Source organism: Rattus rattus, chromosome 9 (assembly GCF_011064425.1).
Source record: "Rattus rattus isolate New Zealand chromosome 9, Rrattus_CSIRO_v1, whole genome shotgun sequence".
NCBI lineage: Eukaryota > Metazoa > Chordata > Mammalia > Rodentia > Muridae > Rattus > Rattus rattus.
The window spans coordinates 35,290,155-35,307,023 of NC_046162.1; the positions used below are offsets into that span (position 1 = coordinate 35,290,155).

General features: G+C 49.0%; 1 protein-coding gene across 1 annotated transcript in view; it reads left to right on the plus strand.

Annotated features, from left to right (window-relative positions):
* Positions 1 to 16,869, plus strand: part of Fstl4 (follistatin like 4) — a 433,128-nt gene that overhangs the window by 48,126 nt on the left and 368,133 nt on the right. Inside the window, exon 3 of the mRNA XM_032911962.1 lies at positions 4,963 to 4,996. Coding sequence (XP_032767853.1) covers positions 4,963 to 4,996 — 34 coding nt within the window. The remainder of the gene's footprint in view (positions 1 to 4,962; positions 4,997 to 16,869) is intronic.

Sequence of the window (16,869 nt, forward strand, 5' to 3'; positions counted from 1 at the left end):
CCCGAGCCTACTGTATTCTCACTCAGCCCCCGAGCCTACTGTATTCTCACTCAGCCCCCGAGCCTACTGTATTCTCACTCAGCCCCCGAGCCTACTGTATTCTCACTCAGCCCCCGAGCCTACTGTATTCTCACTCAGCCCCCTGCCTCACCCTGTATTCTCCTCTGTAGCCCCGAGCCTACTGTGTTCTCACTCCAGCCCCTCACTGAGCCTGTATCTCACTCAGCCCCAGGAGCCCCCGAGCCTACTGTGTTCTCCCACTCAGCCCCCAGCCCTCCACCCGGGCCTGTATTCCTCACCAGTGATTTCTCACTCAGCCCCAGAGCCTGCTGTATTCTCACTCAGCCCCCCGAGCCTACTGTATTCTCACTCAGCCCCGGAGCCTACTGTATTCTCACTCAGCCCCCGAGCCTACTGTATTCTCACTCAGCCCCCGAGCCTACTGTATTCTCACTCAGCCCCAGGCCTCACTGCCCCGAGCCTATACTCACTCAGCCCCCCCTGAGCCTACTGCCTGTTCTCACTCAGCCCCAGACCTCCTCACTGTATTCTCCTCAGCCCCCCCAGGCCTACTGTATTCCTCCCACTCAGCCCCGAGCCTACCTGTATTCTCACTCAGCCCCGAGCCTACTACTGTATTCTCCTCAGCCCCCGAGCCTACTGTATTCTCACTCAGCCCCAGGCCTACCCATTCTCACTCAGCCCAGAGCCTATTCTCACTCAGCCCCCTGAGCTGTATTCTCACTCAGCCCCCATTCTCCTCCAGCCCCTCACTCAGAGCCTACTGTATACTCACTGTTCTCACTCAGCCCCAGGCCCTACTGTATACTCCCCCGAGCCTCCACTCCAGCCCCAGGCCTACACTGTGTTCTCACTCAGCCCCCCTACTGTGGAGCCTACACTCACTCTCCATTCTCACCCAGCCCCGGCCTACTGCCTACTGTATTCTCCTCCAGCCCCAGAGCCTACTGTATTCTCACCAGCCCCTGAGCCCCCAGCCCGAGCCTGTATTCTCCTCCCAGCCCCCCGAGCCTACTGTATTCTCCCAGCCCCCCTACTGTATACTCACTCAGCCCCAGGCCTACTGTATTCTCCTCCTAGCCCCAGGCCTACTGTGCGGCCCCAGGCCTCACTCAGCCCCCAGCCTACTGTATTCTCACTCAGCCCCCAGGCCTACTGTATTCTCACCCAGCCCCAGGCCTGCCTGTATTCTCCACTCAGCCCCAGGCCCCCTGTATTCTCCAGCCAGCCCCCCGCCAGACCTACTGTATTCACTCAGCCCCCAGCCTACTGTATTCTCACTCAGCCCCCCTCACTCAGAGCCTGCTCATCAGTATCTCTCAGCCCCCCAGCCCCCAGGCCTGTAGCCCACTGAGCCCCCTACTCAGCCCCAGGCCTGTATTCTCACTCCAGTATTCCTCCTCAGCCCCAGGCCTACTGCCCCGACCAGCCTCAGCCCACTCATACCCCCAGCCCCCAAGCCTACTGTATACTCCACTCAGCCCCGAGCCTCACTGTGTATTCTCCCCCGGGCCTACTGTTTCCCCAGCCTACTGTTCTCCACCCCCGGGCCCCCCCCAGGCCTTGCCTACCAGCCCAGGCCTGTATTCTCACTCAGCCCCGGAGCCTCCACTGTGTTCTCACTCACCAGCCCTCAGCCCACCTGCTGTGTTCTCCACCCATACCTACATGTTCTCACCAGCCCCTACTGTGTTCTCACTCCTTCCAGCCTACTGTATTCTCTCCTCTACTGTACCCCCAGCCTACTAGAGCCCACTGTATTCTCACTCAGCCCCGAGCCTACTGTGTTCTCCTCCAGCCCCAGCCCCGAGCCTACTGTATTCTCCTCAGCCCCGAGGCCTGTTCCTGGAGCCCACTGTGCCCTCCTCAGCCCCAGGCCTCACTGTATTCTCCTCAGCCCCCCATACTCACTCAGCCCCCACCTACTGTATTCTCACTCAGCCCCACCTGTATTCCTCACTCAGCCCCCGAGCCTGTACTGTATGTGTTCTCACTCAGCCCCGGCCTACTGTATTCTCACTCCCAGCCCCCGAGGCCTACTGTATTCTCCTCAGCCCCCAGGCCTACTGTGTTCTCCCCAGCCCCGGGCCTACTGTTCTCACTCTGTATTCTCACTGCCCCGAGCCTGCTGTATTCTCACTCAGCCCCGAGGCCTACTGTATTCTCCCCACCTCAGCCCCCGGCCTACTGTATTCTCCACTCAGCCCCAGAGCCTACTGTATTCTCACTCAGCCCCCGAGCCTACTGTATTCTCACTCAGCCCCCGAGCCTACTGTATTCTCACTCAGCCCCCGAGCCTACTGTATACTCACTCAGCCCCGAGCCTACTGTATACTCACTCAGCCCCGAGCCTACTGTATACTCACTCAGCCCCCGAGCCTACTGTATACTCACTCAGCCCCCGAGCCTACTGTATACTCACTCAGCCCCGAGCCTACTGTATACTCACTCAGCCCCCGAGCCTACTGTATTCTCACTCAGCCCCGGAGCCTACTGTATTCTCACTCAGCCCCGGAGCCTACTGTATTCTCACTCAGCCCCCGAGCCTACTGTATACTCACTCAGCCCCCGAGCCTACTGTATTCTCACTCAGCCCCCGAGCCTACTGTATTCTCACTCAGCCCCGGAGCCTACTGTATTCTCACTCAGCCCCGCCCCGAGCCTACTGTATTCTCACTCAGCCCCGAGCCTACTGTATTCTCACTCAGCCCCCGAGCCTACTGTATACTCACTCAGCCCCGGAGCCTACTGTATTCTCACTCAGCCCCGGAGCCTACTGTATTCTGTATGTATTCTCACTCAGCCCCCGAGCCTACTGTATCACTCCACTGTTCTCCACTCAGCCCCGGCCTGCTGTTTCTCACTCAGCCCCCAGGCCTGCTGTATTCTCCTCAGCCCCAGCCTACTGTATCTCCTCAGCCCCCAGGCCTACTGTATTCTCACTCAGCCTACTGTAGCCTACTGTATCACTCACTCAGCCCCGGAGCCTACTGTGTGTATTCTCCTCAGCCCCAGGCCTACTGTATTCTCCACTCAGCCCCCGGCCTAGCCTACTGTGTTCTCACTCACCAGCCCCCTCAGCCTACCTGTGTTCTCCTCCAGCCCCAGGCCTGTATTCTCCACTCAGCCCCAGGCCTACTGTATTCTCACTCAGCCCCCCTACTGGTTCTCACTCAGCCTACTTCTCCTCAGCCTCCTCACTCAGCCCCCTGCCTGTATACTCACTCAGCCCCAGCCCCCCCAGGCCTGTATTCTCACTCAGCCCCAGGCCTACTGGCATTTTCACTCAGCCCCAGGCCTATTCTCCTCAGCCCCCTCCTCAGCCCCAGCCTACTGTATTCTCACTCCCCCAGCCCCCTCAGGCCTCCCAGCCCCGAGCCTGTGTATTCTCACTCAGCCCCCCTACTGTATTCCTACTGGCCTCCTGTATTCTCACTCAGCCCCGAGCCTACTGTATACTCCTCAGCCCCCGTAGCCTACTCCTCAGCCCCAGGCCTCTCCTCAGCCCCAGGCCTACTTCAGCTCACTCACTCCAGCCCCCAGGCCTGTATTCTCACTCCTTCAGCCCCCAGGCCTACTGTATTTTCTCCTCAAGCCCCCTATTCTCCCCGGCCTACTGTGTATTCTCACTCCCAGCCCCACCTCAGCCTACCCAGGCCTGCTATTCTCCTCAGCTTGCTTCCTTCTGCCCTGTCATCCTCCCATTCTAGTGCGCTCTCCCTCCATTCTCCCTGCCTGAAATTTGCCCACTATTCAGCACCATGTTCAAAGATTCTCTTAAAAAATAATTTTCCTTGTTTCTAGCTGAATTCGAAATGCTGGCATTTATCAAGGCAAATCGCCCTTTGATTTCTCCGTAATGTGTATTTCTTCTGAAGCTCCCTGTTCAACTGAATATTAATGCAGACATCCTGTGGTACCTGGGTAGTTTCTGAAATAGTTTGCTTATTGCGCTGCACAGAGCTGGCATCAAAAATATTCTTGAGATTAGATTAGGAAAAGCAAAGTGCTTAATTTAGCCCAGTGACCTAGACTCACTATCCAAATTGTCCATGGGCCTTTAGAAACTATGAATTGGCTATAATCAGACACCACATGACATTTTTTTTCTGGAGCCATTGTAAGCACATAGAGATGAGGCAAAGTGTAGGACCACACCCTGGGACAGAGTCCTTTTTAATACTTGATACTGGCCCAAGACGTATGAAGAAGACATTGTATTGTTTAATTAGCAATGCATTTTTAATGTATATGAGTGTATGTATGTGTATATATACATGTATATGAATATATATGTATATATATAAATGATTACATATACACATTTTAATGTGTATATGAGTACACTGTCACTGTCATCAGACACACCAGAAGAGGGCATGGAATCCCATTACAGATGGTTGCCGGGATTTGAACTCAGGACCTCTGGAATGGAAGCACAGTCATTGCTCTTAACCACTGAGCCATCTCTCCAGCCCAGCAATGTATTTTTATTTATGTGTATGTATGTGTTGATAGGTATGTCCATATAAGTGCATTTGCCAGAGGAGGCCAAAAGATTCCTCAGAGCTGGAGTCACAGGTGACTGTCCCACAATAGGTACTGGAGTCCTCTGTATACTCTCAATCTCTCCAGCCCCAATAATGTATTTTTTAAAATCTAAGTCCCCAAAGTAATAAGTTGTTTACATTTACGCGCGTGTGTGTGTGTGTGTGTGTGTGTGTGTGTGTGTGTGTGTGTGTGTGTGCGCGCGCGCACGCATTGACCTGTGTTTGCATGTACGATGTGTGAGTGAGGTTAGAAGAGGCAACATTGCTGACCTGACTATTTGATTCACCATTTGGAGAAAATACAACTAACAAGACAGGAGTCATTTGCAAGTATCTGTACCTTCTGTCCCTATGAATTATTCTTCAAAACCACATCTCTCTTTTCTTTCAGGAAACCAGAGGCTTTGAAGTCACAAGAAGAGAAGGTAGGAAAAAAATTACATCTCTATCATTCCGGGCGCTGGCATTTTGGAAGTGGTTTGGCTGAATCGAAGATGAACGTCAGTCATGGGCAGCCTGGTCTTTGAAATGCCATGCTTTCCTGCGCGCTAGCTGTTTACTCAGGAGACACAAGAACCTAAGGCTGGGTTTGCCTGTGAGAGCAAGGCTTGTACCTTCAAGTGTCAGAGGCAGCTCCCGGGGAACAGGCTCACTCATGACTACACACATGGTCTCTGAAGGAGACCCTCATTGGGGGGTGACATTTGAAGAGGTCATTAATGATAGCCACAACAAAACAAACAAAAAATGGTTTAGAGTTTGAGGAGTTTGTTTCATCGTCGGGTAGGCAAAACCACTATGAAAAATGCTTCTGATTAGATTTTTACAGCTTTGGCTAAGCCAGAATAGAAATAACCAATTAATTTCCCCTTTGAAAACAATTCCACGATGTTCCGTTTTCCCCGCCAGCCTTCCTCTGGCACATTTGTTTTCTGGTCTCAGAGGTAAGCGTGCTCGGATGGCAATTTCAGAATCATCTAACGGAAATTTCTTTTATTTACTCTCAGTAACAGCTAGTCTCTAACGAGAGAATGTCTTTTGTGAGATTTGTGGAATCATCTCTTTATTGTAGGAACAGAGGGGGCAAATGAAGCCAGAAACCATAGTGTGCTCTTCGTCTAGCACACAGACTTTGATTCTAGCCTTAGCCCCACTCTCCCCCATTGTCCTATCTCCGAGCAGAGTAATGCTGGGCGTAAAAAAACTGTTTGCCTCCTAAGTCAAACACATCCTTCCTCCTGACGAGTTAGCATCCAAGCTCTGGACCACAATGAGAAGCTTGGATAACCGAGGCACCGGCATGCCATTTAAGAACTTGATAACATCCCGGCAATACCATCCACACCAGACACCCAAATAAATGGCTGCCGTATCTGCTTCTGAAACCATAAATCCAGAGGACCTGGGCAATCTGATTCTAGTGTGAACTTTCTGGCTTCCATGTGTGCAGTGGCCTCGGGGCCACTTCCACAGGGCAAACCACATTCTTTGGATATCGATACCGAAGTAAATTGGATGAAGGTAGATTGGGGGGAGGGTGTTGTTTTTGAAAATTATGTTCCCGATGGGAACAATGACCGTCAGCTTGAGAGAGTTAGCTGTAAGAAATGAAGGTAGACGTTGGCATGCACTGTGACTTTGAATAATAAGCTATCCTCTCACTGACAATGTCTGCAGTTAATTTGCATGAAGGAATCACATATAAACTTAACCTTTTTGTAATCTTACTGTCTGTCTGTGGAAAACGTCTCTGATTAGGCTAGAGTTTTGGGGGCAGCCCTGTGCATTTCTTAACAAAGACAAAAAAAAATTCTAAAAAACTTTGGAACTTTACAGGGCGTGGAATTCCTCAAATGATGAAGTTGAGTTTGCCAGGAAGGGAACAGACATGCGGGGGCTATTCTGTCTCCATTCACAGCTCTGCTCCCACATCAGTTTCAACAGTGACTGACCAAGAACATGTTCTTTGGGCTGTTGTTAGCAGGTCTCTCCTGATACCACAGACTTAGTTTTCTCCGATTGTGAATTGATGTCTTCTTTAGGTATTTTGTTTGTTTGTTTTCTTTTTGTGCTTGTTTTTTTTTCTTTTGCTTTCTTATGTCAACGTCAAATGGTTAAGAGTTCTTGAGTTAGTTTGATGTCAATGCTTGTCACTTTGCAGTGAGAAAGGGAGATTGGAGACATAAGGATATTTCTAGGTTTTTGGAGACCTGGGAAGCCAGTGCCATGGGTTGGGTCAATCTTCTGAACAATATTTAGTATAAAAAAATAATAGAGGTGCTGTGGAAATATCACGGAATTATTTCTATCCACAAAAGTAGGTCAGTATTGTCTCGCGGCCTGCATGCTGCTCCAGCCCAACCTGGAACAGAAGGGTTCAGTCATGTTCCTTTCTCCAAACCCAGGAGGGCCCAGGGTGCTCAAGAGAGACTGAGTCTAAAAAGGCAGCCTCCTGACCACAGAATCTAAGAGAATTTTCCCTGTAGGGGTGTTTTGTCTCATTTCCACACCTGACTCAGAGACATGTGCTCTGCTGAGGTTTAATATCGCAAACACCTGACTGGGGGCAATTCCCCACTATGACTTCTGGAAATGCTTGACCAAGTCTGTGTGGTGAGGCCTGGGAGAGGCCGCCGATACTCTGGGAGATGATGGAGTCTAGACTGAATCACAGAGGGGTAGGAACCAGGGAGGCGACAGCCCGTGACTTTATTCAGTGCTCCTGCAGCCTGTGTGCTTTGAGCTTCATCCCAAGTCATCTCCGTGTCACTCCATCTCTTTCCTGAAGTGTTTGGCTTATGCTGCTCATCCACCCCACTCATCCCCTGAAATCAGAAACCTCCTCTGTTCCTCTCCAACTTCCCCACAATCCTAGGCCAGGGCCTGTAATCCATCTAATATATTCCCCTTTTAATAGAATATTATTATATCTGAGAATTTCATTTGTGCATACAATATATTCACCGCTCTTCCTCCAATCCCTCCCAGACGAACCCCTACCTCCACTCCCTCAACCTGATGTCTGTTTATTTTTTATAAACTGTTGTGTCCAATTTGTGCTGCTTATATGCACGTGCATCTGAAGGCATCTGCTGAGGCAAAGGCATCCTGTCAGATGAAAGAAAAATGACTCTTCCTCCCTTAGCAGCTGTCAGCTGTCAGCGGTTCCTACATTAAGGGTGGGAGGTAGTGACTGGCTTGATGTCAGGTAGGCAACTACAACTGAAATTAGTTCAGGTGCACTGGCCCTGTAGTGTCCAGTCCATTCCGACTGCTGACTCTTAGAGTATTTCTCACCTCTTTCTTGAGCACAAGAGATATGATATAGACACTCCAATTCTAGCCAAGCTCCCCCCCAGTCATATACTCTCTGCATTTTGACCAGTTATGAAGTTCTGTGCTAAACACTGTCCACTGCACAAAGAAACTTCTCTGGTGAGGGCTGAAAATGTCATCAGGCTATGGATGTAGAGGAACAATTTCATCTTGATCCTACCCATTGGGAAGCTGAAGATGGTTGTGATATTGTGTCCATTTAAAAACATAGCAATAGTAAGTTGACCCTTAGGGCCCATGAACTCCCCAGTCATGGCTTCTTGACTGGGATTTACAATGTCAGCCACACAGCTTCTCCTGTGGAGCAGGCCTTATAACAAACCATAAGGTGGTTGGTAAGCCCTGTGACGCTCATGCCACTACTGCACATGTGCCCTGCCAGGCTGACTGCTCTTGTAGCTTTCCTAGTTCACAGGTGAGTGAGCTGGCTGAGGCCTTTGTCTCCCATCAGCCTGCAGAGGACCTTGTGATGACAATTCTTTCTTGAATTAGGTTAAAGTTGCCCCTCTGAACCCTGGTCTCATCTTCATGATATACCAGTGAGAACCCAAGACCCAAGACCGTTGGGTTTTAAAAAGGTGATTTAAAATAACTGTTCTGGACGGTTGCTACAAGTTTTTAAAATACCATTAGCTCTGCAGTGCTCATTGCCATCTCCGGTAATGTTATATGTTCCTGGGTGATGCATTGCTGAGAGGGCATTAGGGCTGAATGTGCAGCCATATTTTGAGACTCTGTTCTCAAGGAAAAATACAGACCAACAAAAAGTGGTATAGTGAGGTACTAAGCCAGAATTTATGAACATGACCTTCTATGAAATAGAGACCTGTTTAATAAGGTCTCTATAGACAGTAGACATACCAAGTTAAGAGAAAGTCATGCTGGATCAGTTTTGGCTTTAGTCCCATGAGTGGCAGTGGGACCTCCATCTTTAGACACAGAAGGCAAGTGCCATGTGGAGGTAGAGTAGGGCACTGCTGGCAACCACTGGTTAGGAAGAGGCATGGAAGACTATTCCCTAGAGCCTTCAGAGGGAGTCATGGATGGTCTGGCCAGTCCTTCCTTTGATTTGGTCTTCTGATTTTCAGAACCTTGAGAAAATGAATTCCTGCTTTTGGAGCCTCCTGGTTTATGATAGTTTAACATAGCGGTGCTGGGGCATAGTACACCCAGAAAGTGCTAAACTCTGAGAACCCAATGAGTTACATGGCTGCAATCACTCTGGCATACATACATACATACATACATACATACATACATACATACATACATACATGCGCGCACACACACACACACACACACACACACACACTCTTAGCAGGGAAGGTAATGGCAGCATTTCCCCCAAATCAGCTTCTCATGGGATAAAACAAATTTAACTTTGCTGTCTTGGTGCTCATGGCTGCCACTGCACTCAGTACCTTTGCAAGGCCTGCTGCAGTGGATGCAGGCAAGGGGAGAGCTTCCCTCAGCAGCCAGGTACCAGGGCCGAGCCTTCTCGGAGCAGTGAGGTGGGCACAGTGATGTTGACTTGCTCATTATGAAGTTTCAGAGAATTCTTTATCTCCCGTGAACTTCAGCAGAGCAGACAGCATCCTACACTCGAGACTCCTTCCTTCCTTGCCACATTGTCAGTGGCAACAAAGACTCTGCCCAAACCTCTTCCCCCCACCGTAGGACCGTTGCCTTTCTGTTGCACCCCACACTTCTAGGTGGTGGCTGTTCAAGTTGTCTGATCTTGATTCATCCCCACCAAGGCGCATAGCACATACCTCTGGCTACCAATCCTACATAGCCTCAACTGAGGCTAAGCGATGCGTTCCCTACACCCCAGCCCTTCACTGCTCGACATTGGAGCCTTGCTCATTCTTGTACACATGCTGGACTCAAAGGAAGTTGAGAGTGCCACCTGCCTCTCATGAAGTTAGGCTCGTGCTAAAGACTCTCTTATAGTAGTAAAACTGAGGTAGGACAATAAGACCACAGGGTGTCTCTAGGCTAGTACACCTATCTTCCTTAGAGAGCAAAACTGTCGCTCCGTCATGAGATCCCCTAGACTGACCTTGAAACGAGTGTTCGGAACCCACCTGTGCTGGCTGCATCATGGCTACATTTTGTCTGCTTTCTAGAACAAGAATTTTTACATCTTTCCCCAGATGACTAAAAAGAAACCTCACGTGTATATGTGTGTGTGCGTATGTATGCATGCATGTATATGCATGTTGTGCGTGTGTTAGGTTGGGGAAGAGTGTTTGGTATCTTTGCTGAACCTGGTACTCACTTTACAGTAGTAAAGATTGGGAGAGCAGAAAACCTCAGGGTGTCTCTAGGCCAGGACATGTGTCCTCCGTAGAGGCCAGCTGGCCACTAAACTCTGTGGATCCTGCTGTCTCCACCTGTCCAGCAGCGCTGGAATTGCAGACTCACAGCATCCTGTCCTACGTTTTACATGGATGATGGGGATCTGAACTCACAGCCTTGCTTCTCCACAGCAAGCCTTCCACCCACTGAACTGTCTTCCTAGATCAAGCACAGTTCTTTTTACATCCCCCTCCAGACATCTGAAATTTAATTTCAACCTTTTCTGAAACTTCACGGTGAAGAGTTGCCAACCCCGGTCCTTCTGAGACACTCCCATGTCCACTCAGAGGGCAGGTGCTGATTGTACCTGCCAGAGCCCATCTACTCACACCAGCACTTTCTCTGACTGATCCCATCTCTTTGAATTACAGCCGTGGGAGCGCCCTCGAGTGTGGAGCAAGTGGCTTGGATAATTCAGCCCTTGTCAGCTATCTCTGAAGGGCAGAAGGTGATCTGTAAGCTATTCCAGATGTCTGTGATTGTGCTGTGATTAGGGGCTTGAGTTTGGAGCTGGGCACCAGGGTGTCATGTTATATTACTGGCCTTCCCAAGGATGGTTCACTTACTCTGTTCCAGCCTTAGCCAGCTGGGGGGCCTGGCTTTCCATCAAAACAATAGGGAGACTGGGAGGGCAAGGCTGCTGCTATCTTAGGAGGAGAGGAAAGGAGGGAGAGACTGTCACCCTTGCCCTGGGTGGCTCTGGGTACTTAGACTGCTTAGCAATGCAAATTCCCCCAACTAAACAGGACCTGCCTGCCTTGAGTTGGAAACTGGAAGCCTGGCTTCCTGAAAACTCCTGGAATCTGTTCCCAGTTGACAGCTGCCTCTATTGGCCCCTTTATTGTTCTGTGCATCTGGGGGATCTTCAGCTATCAAAATCCTTGTGGCGTTTGCCATTAATTCTGATTTTGTTTAGCAGATGTTTTCTGGATCTCTCAGTTGCCTGCATAATGTGTCTTAGTCTAATGTGAAGTAGCTGACTCTGGGCTGAAACAGATGAATGAACTCCCAGGATTTTTTGGGGGGGAGGGGTGTTAGGGATGGGGGATACTTCACCACAGATGGAGGGAACTTAAAAGCACCCAGAGTTGACAGTGCTCATGGCAATGAGTCCTGTTCAGATCTAGGCTTCATCCAAGGCCAGGTGAGGAGTTCCCTGCATCCCAACCCTTTGCTCCCCAACACTGGGGTATTGCTTATTCTTACACACATGCCAGGCTCAAAGAAATGGAAAGTGAGTGTGACCAAGCCCTGACTCGGCAGATTGGCTTTTTCTGTGGCACACTGACTCTTTTTAGGAGATAGAGTTGTACCCAGTTGCCCTAGGTAGGTGGGAAACAGGCAACCCTGCTGCTAGGATGTCTATTCAAGCACGGGCAGGGGTTCTACACTCAAGCTTTTTTGTTGTGTTTGCGTAATAGTGTGTATGAGCGTGCATGCACGATCATGCGCAAGCACTTGCCACAGCTGTGGAGGTCAGAGGACAGATTGCAGGAGTTGGCTCTCTCCTCCTTCCACACGGGTTCTGTTGACTGAACTGAGATGATCAGGCCGGACCATCTCACAATTCCTCCACACTCTACAACCATCTCTTAAATGCAGTGCTCATAGAACACATCCTTGGAAATTACCCTCACAACACTTGGCCCAGGACCAGGGATCTTTTTCCAAAGCTCATGGGAAGTCACATTGTCAAATAGATAATGATTCCTGTCCTACTTTCACTTCTGTTTCTGTGACAAAATACCTTGACCTAAAGAAGTAATAGGTGGGAAGGAGGGTTATTATGGTTTACAATTCCAGATTACTGTCATCATTGTAGGGGAGTCACGTCATCAGGCACATCATCCATAGTCAAGAACAAGAGAGAAACAATGCACCCTTGTCACCTGCTTGCTCACTCAGGAAGTTTTCTTCAGTCTTCTCATAGTTCAGAGTCCAGTCTAGGGAATGGTGTTGCCCACAGTGGGCTGAGTCAATTAATAATCAGTATGACTCCTTGAAGATATCCCCCACAGGACAATTTGATGTAAATAATTTTTCAACTGAGACACTCTTCCTGGGTCATTCTAGGTTGTGTCACATTGACTATTACAATTAACCAGCACAATTCCCCCAAAGGTATGAACCACTGCAGATTCACAAGGACCATGAGATTAGCCCTTCCGCAGGTCCTGTCATTATGACCTGATCCTCTCAAGGTCCAGGAGGCAGGGAAGATGGGGACACCCTATGGGTCCTACCAAGGCCTCACCCTTGCATAGAAGTTTCAACTCCCTTGAGCACCCAGCAAAAGTTAAGATTGATGTTTGCCATCTTCTTTCCTTTCTTAGCCCCCAAAGCAGGAGTTTCTACTTTTTAGCAACTTTTAAAATGGTCTCTATGTAAGCACTGAGGCTTTGTGAAGCTGTTTGCTCCAGCATATTAATGTGCCATCGGCAAGCCTTTGGAGTTAATTATCTGTGACTTAAGAACCATTTATTTCTGTCTCTTTGTCTCATTGTCACCCAGCACTTTTCTTTATTAGGAAACGAAGGAGAGAACCAACTGACCATTATGTCCTAATTCTCTGGCTGTCATCAAAATTAGTTTACCTCTTAAAAATTCTTTTTAACAGCCCCCACCTCCCAAACCTGTGCCGTCTCATTATTTTCAGATCGTGTTGTCTCTTAACAAATCTTTAATTCCTCTGCTTTGGCACAAGCAGAGTCCGAACTGGCACCAAGCTGAAGAAGGAGGCAGCCCGTCTAAATTAGCAAGGCTGTCAGTGTTCTCTCATGCTTTATCGGCCTCACTAACTGAGCAGTTGGCTCTTTTCCCCCTTCCCTCCAGCTATGATTGAAGCATCAGTCTGTCTCCTTGGCTGTGTGTCTGTCACACATGCTAGAGAACCAGCCGTGGTGACTCCGAAGGACCTTTCCAGGTCAAGTGACCATAGTTAGGAGGAGCCTATGAGCTATAACCTGCTCATGGATCATTCTACACTCTTATTTGGTTGGATTGTACTTCTTGCCCAGGGCTTCCATTCAGTTCCTTGAACTGCTTCAGGCCCCCTAATGGAGGCTTGGTGTGTAATGTTAAATCTCATCCTAGAAAAGAAGACCTTGCCTTGATGTCCCCAGGAAGTCAGGACCATGTGCCGGGGAAATGAGCAGGTGGATGGACACTGGATCAGTGGTTTGTTGAAAACCCATAGCCTCCTGGGACCGAGGGTTCAGCCAGTGGTGGGGCTTGGGTGGTATCTGGGTGTGGTTGGCACTGTGGAATGATGCACAAAGCTAATTTTACCCCTATCTAGGATTAGCAACTCCTATCTTCCCCTGTCTCTGCAGGCCATGCTTGGCTGTTCTCTCATTACCCCAAAGGCAATGTCCTGGAGCCATGTTGGACAGTTAGTACTGGTGATGGAGGAACCACTCTCTGTGAAAAGATGATACAATTCCTAGGTCACTGGTTGCTAATGGAAGTTTCCTTGAGGTAATTGAAGGGTGCTGTGTGTACAGAGATGAGGAGCCGTGATCCCTGGTAACTGAGTTAGCTGAGATGACACAGGAAAGTTCTGCAGACAGAAAGACTGGCCACCACCTCCTCACACTAGAGGGGATGACTATAGAGCATAATAGAATTTGCTCAGTAGAAAGGGTATCATTTTCTGATAGAACAACCCTGTAGATATTCTGCTCAAGGTAGTGTGTACCAAGAAGGTCCTTAGAGAAACAGAATGATAGAATTACTTATGTATATGTATATATATTTGGAGAATGAGCGTGGCTTATATGATAGGGCTGGGTAGTCCCACAGTGGCTGTTTGCATGCTGACAAGGCCAAGAGTCCCTTAGCTTTTAGAACACAAAGCCAGATGCCTCAGTATTCCCAACATGGGCACTGAAGGTCCAAAAGGTCCAGGAGAATCACTTGTATTCAATTCACGTTAGAGACCAAAGAATCTGGACTCTTAGGTCAGGGGAAGGTGATCCCAGCTACAGTGGAAACATTTGCCCAGAGAGAGGCAGAATATAGACAGGCAACTGCTGTTTCCTTGGGCCACAGGTTATCTGTCCTCAGTCATTCTTCTCTGGAAGCATCTTTGAAGACAGAAATGTATAAATCTAGTCAGTTGGCAACCAAAATCCACCAGCATATAGAGAGTCTCAGGTCTTTTCCTAAAACATGGTTGCCTTAGAAGAGGGTCTCCCTGGACATGCCCCCCACCCTCACCCCTCAGTGCTGCGCAAAGTCCCTGGTCACTTTCTTGTGTCAGGTAACAAGACTCAACGGGCTCAAACAAAAAAGATGACTTGGTGGACTTATACATAGCTAGACAATCTAGTCTCAGGGGTTGCTGGCTTCAGGGACACTCGATGTGGCCCAGGGACCTGGCTCTTCCCCTTAGTTCACCCCTCTGACTGACCTCCCTACAGTGAATGTCAACCTCTCACAAGGCAAGTTCATCAAGAGGCAGCATAGCCTCGGCCTCTCACTGAGGTGCTGGGTTCCCTGCACAGTCTCCTGAGCCAGTGGCTGAGGATTATGGGGAGTCCCCAGCTGTGTCCTGCTTGGTGTGTCATAAACCAATATGGGAGGAAGGTGACTCCCCAAATGACTGCTGGGACACAGACGCAGAAAAGCTAAAAACCAAGAAACAACTTCCTGGGGCTAGAGAGAGGACTTGGTGAGAGGAGGACACACCTGCCTCACAAACCTGAACCTGAGTTCAGAATCAACATAAAAGCCAGGAGCATTGTGATGCTAGCACGCTAGCATGCCTGGTCTGGAGATGGGACAGGATCTTATTACGTAGTCTGGACTGACCTAGCAGAGACCAACTTGCCTTTGCCTCCCGAGTGCTAGGATTGAAGGCACGCACCACCATGCCTCGCTCACACCGTCCACGGACATCAGACAGTTGGGGCCCAAAGGGTTCCTTCCTTTCGACTCTGTAGGCAAGAAGGGTTCACTTTTAGAATAGCCTTATTCAGTCCCTATAAACACCTCTGAGATGAGGCGATGCACTCTCATTTTGTAAGGGGGGGAGAGAGAGAGACAGACAGACAGACAGACACTGACTGACTGACTGAGACTGGGTGGGATAAGTTGAGCGTTAGCTGTGTAGGAAATTGGTCACAGAATTGAACCATAGGTTTCCCAGAGGCCCCTGGGGGAAATGCATTTGCTTTAGATATCCGACAGTGTTTATAGTATTCTGTCTCAAAATTCAGGCTCAAACATGGACTCTTTGTTCTTCCTGTAAGAGGGCCTGCAGGGGTGGAGAGCAAGGAACCAGCAGGGCTCTAGATGGTGGTAAGCCTTGCTTGCTTGGGAGCCCTGGCTTACTGCAGCCATAAAGAAGCAGAGCCCCTCCCCCCACACACATCAGAAGACATGGGGCTGGTGGAGAGTTATGGGAGGAAGGGAACCTGTGTGTTCTACTAACATCAGGAGTTGGAGAGACGGCTCAGAGGTTAAGAGCACTGACTGCTCTTCCAGAGGTCCTGAGTTCAATTCCCAGCAACCACATGGTGGCTCACAACCATCTGTAATGGGATTTGATGTCCTTTTCTGGTGTGTCTGAAGAGAGTGACAGTGTACTCATATTAATACAATAAATAAATCTTTTTTAAAAAAGAGAATTTCTTTTTGGATGGAAGCAGCACTCCTACCAGTGGCTCAGTGGCTTTATCTAATGTCCTATCATTTGCATGAGTTACTGAACCATTCAGACACAAGATGGGAATCTGATGGCCGAGGGGAGCAGATTACAGCAGAGGCTCAAATCTGATCTCAGGCTTAGACACTTGAGCCATTCAAAAAGTGGCCAGATCTCTTGCTTTGTCTTTAAAGATGGTAGGTTTGTACAAGTGGGCTACAAATTGCTTTCCCCCTTTTAAACAATGTGAAATAACACCTTGACAATGGTTCCTACACTGCCTTTGTTTTCGAAGTGCTATCTGGTTTCTCTTTTCCCATTTTTATTTATTTTTACACTGATTTATCCCTGTGTGTGCACCATGAGGAAGTCAGAGGACACCTGTGAGTATCAGTCATCTACAATGTGGGTCCCTGGAATCAGACTGAGGTTGTCACTTGGTATGTAGTGTTCTTTACTCAGTGAGTCATCTCACCAAACCCAAGTCTGTCCTCTTTCTGACATGTTGAAGAAAATCTGTGAGTTAGAAAGAGTGAAGATACCCCGTTGGTGTTAGAAGAGGAATCAAGTTCAGAGACAACAAGGGACTTGCCCAAGGTTGCACAGCTTATAAGGTCTAGTTCTGTGTTCTCATCAAGCTTACTCGAGGAAGTTTATAAATTAAAATCCAACAGGCTGGTGCTGGGCTGGGGCTGGGGCTGGGGACAGGGCTGGGGACATAGCTCAGAGTCCATCCCCAGCACTGCACACTAGGCATGGTGGGCTGTGCTTTTAACCCAGCACATAGGAGGCAATGGAAGAGGATCTGAAGTTCAAAGTCATCCTCAGCTAAGAGATAGTTCGAGTCCATGCTCGGCTACTTGAATCTTTATCTCGAAACAAACAAAACAGCAGCAATAAAAAAACAGGAGGAAAGTGGAGTTAACAAACAAACAAAAACCCTTGGGGGTGGTG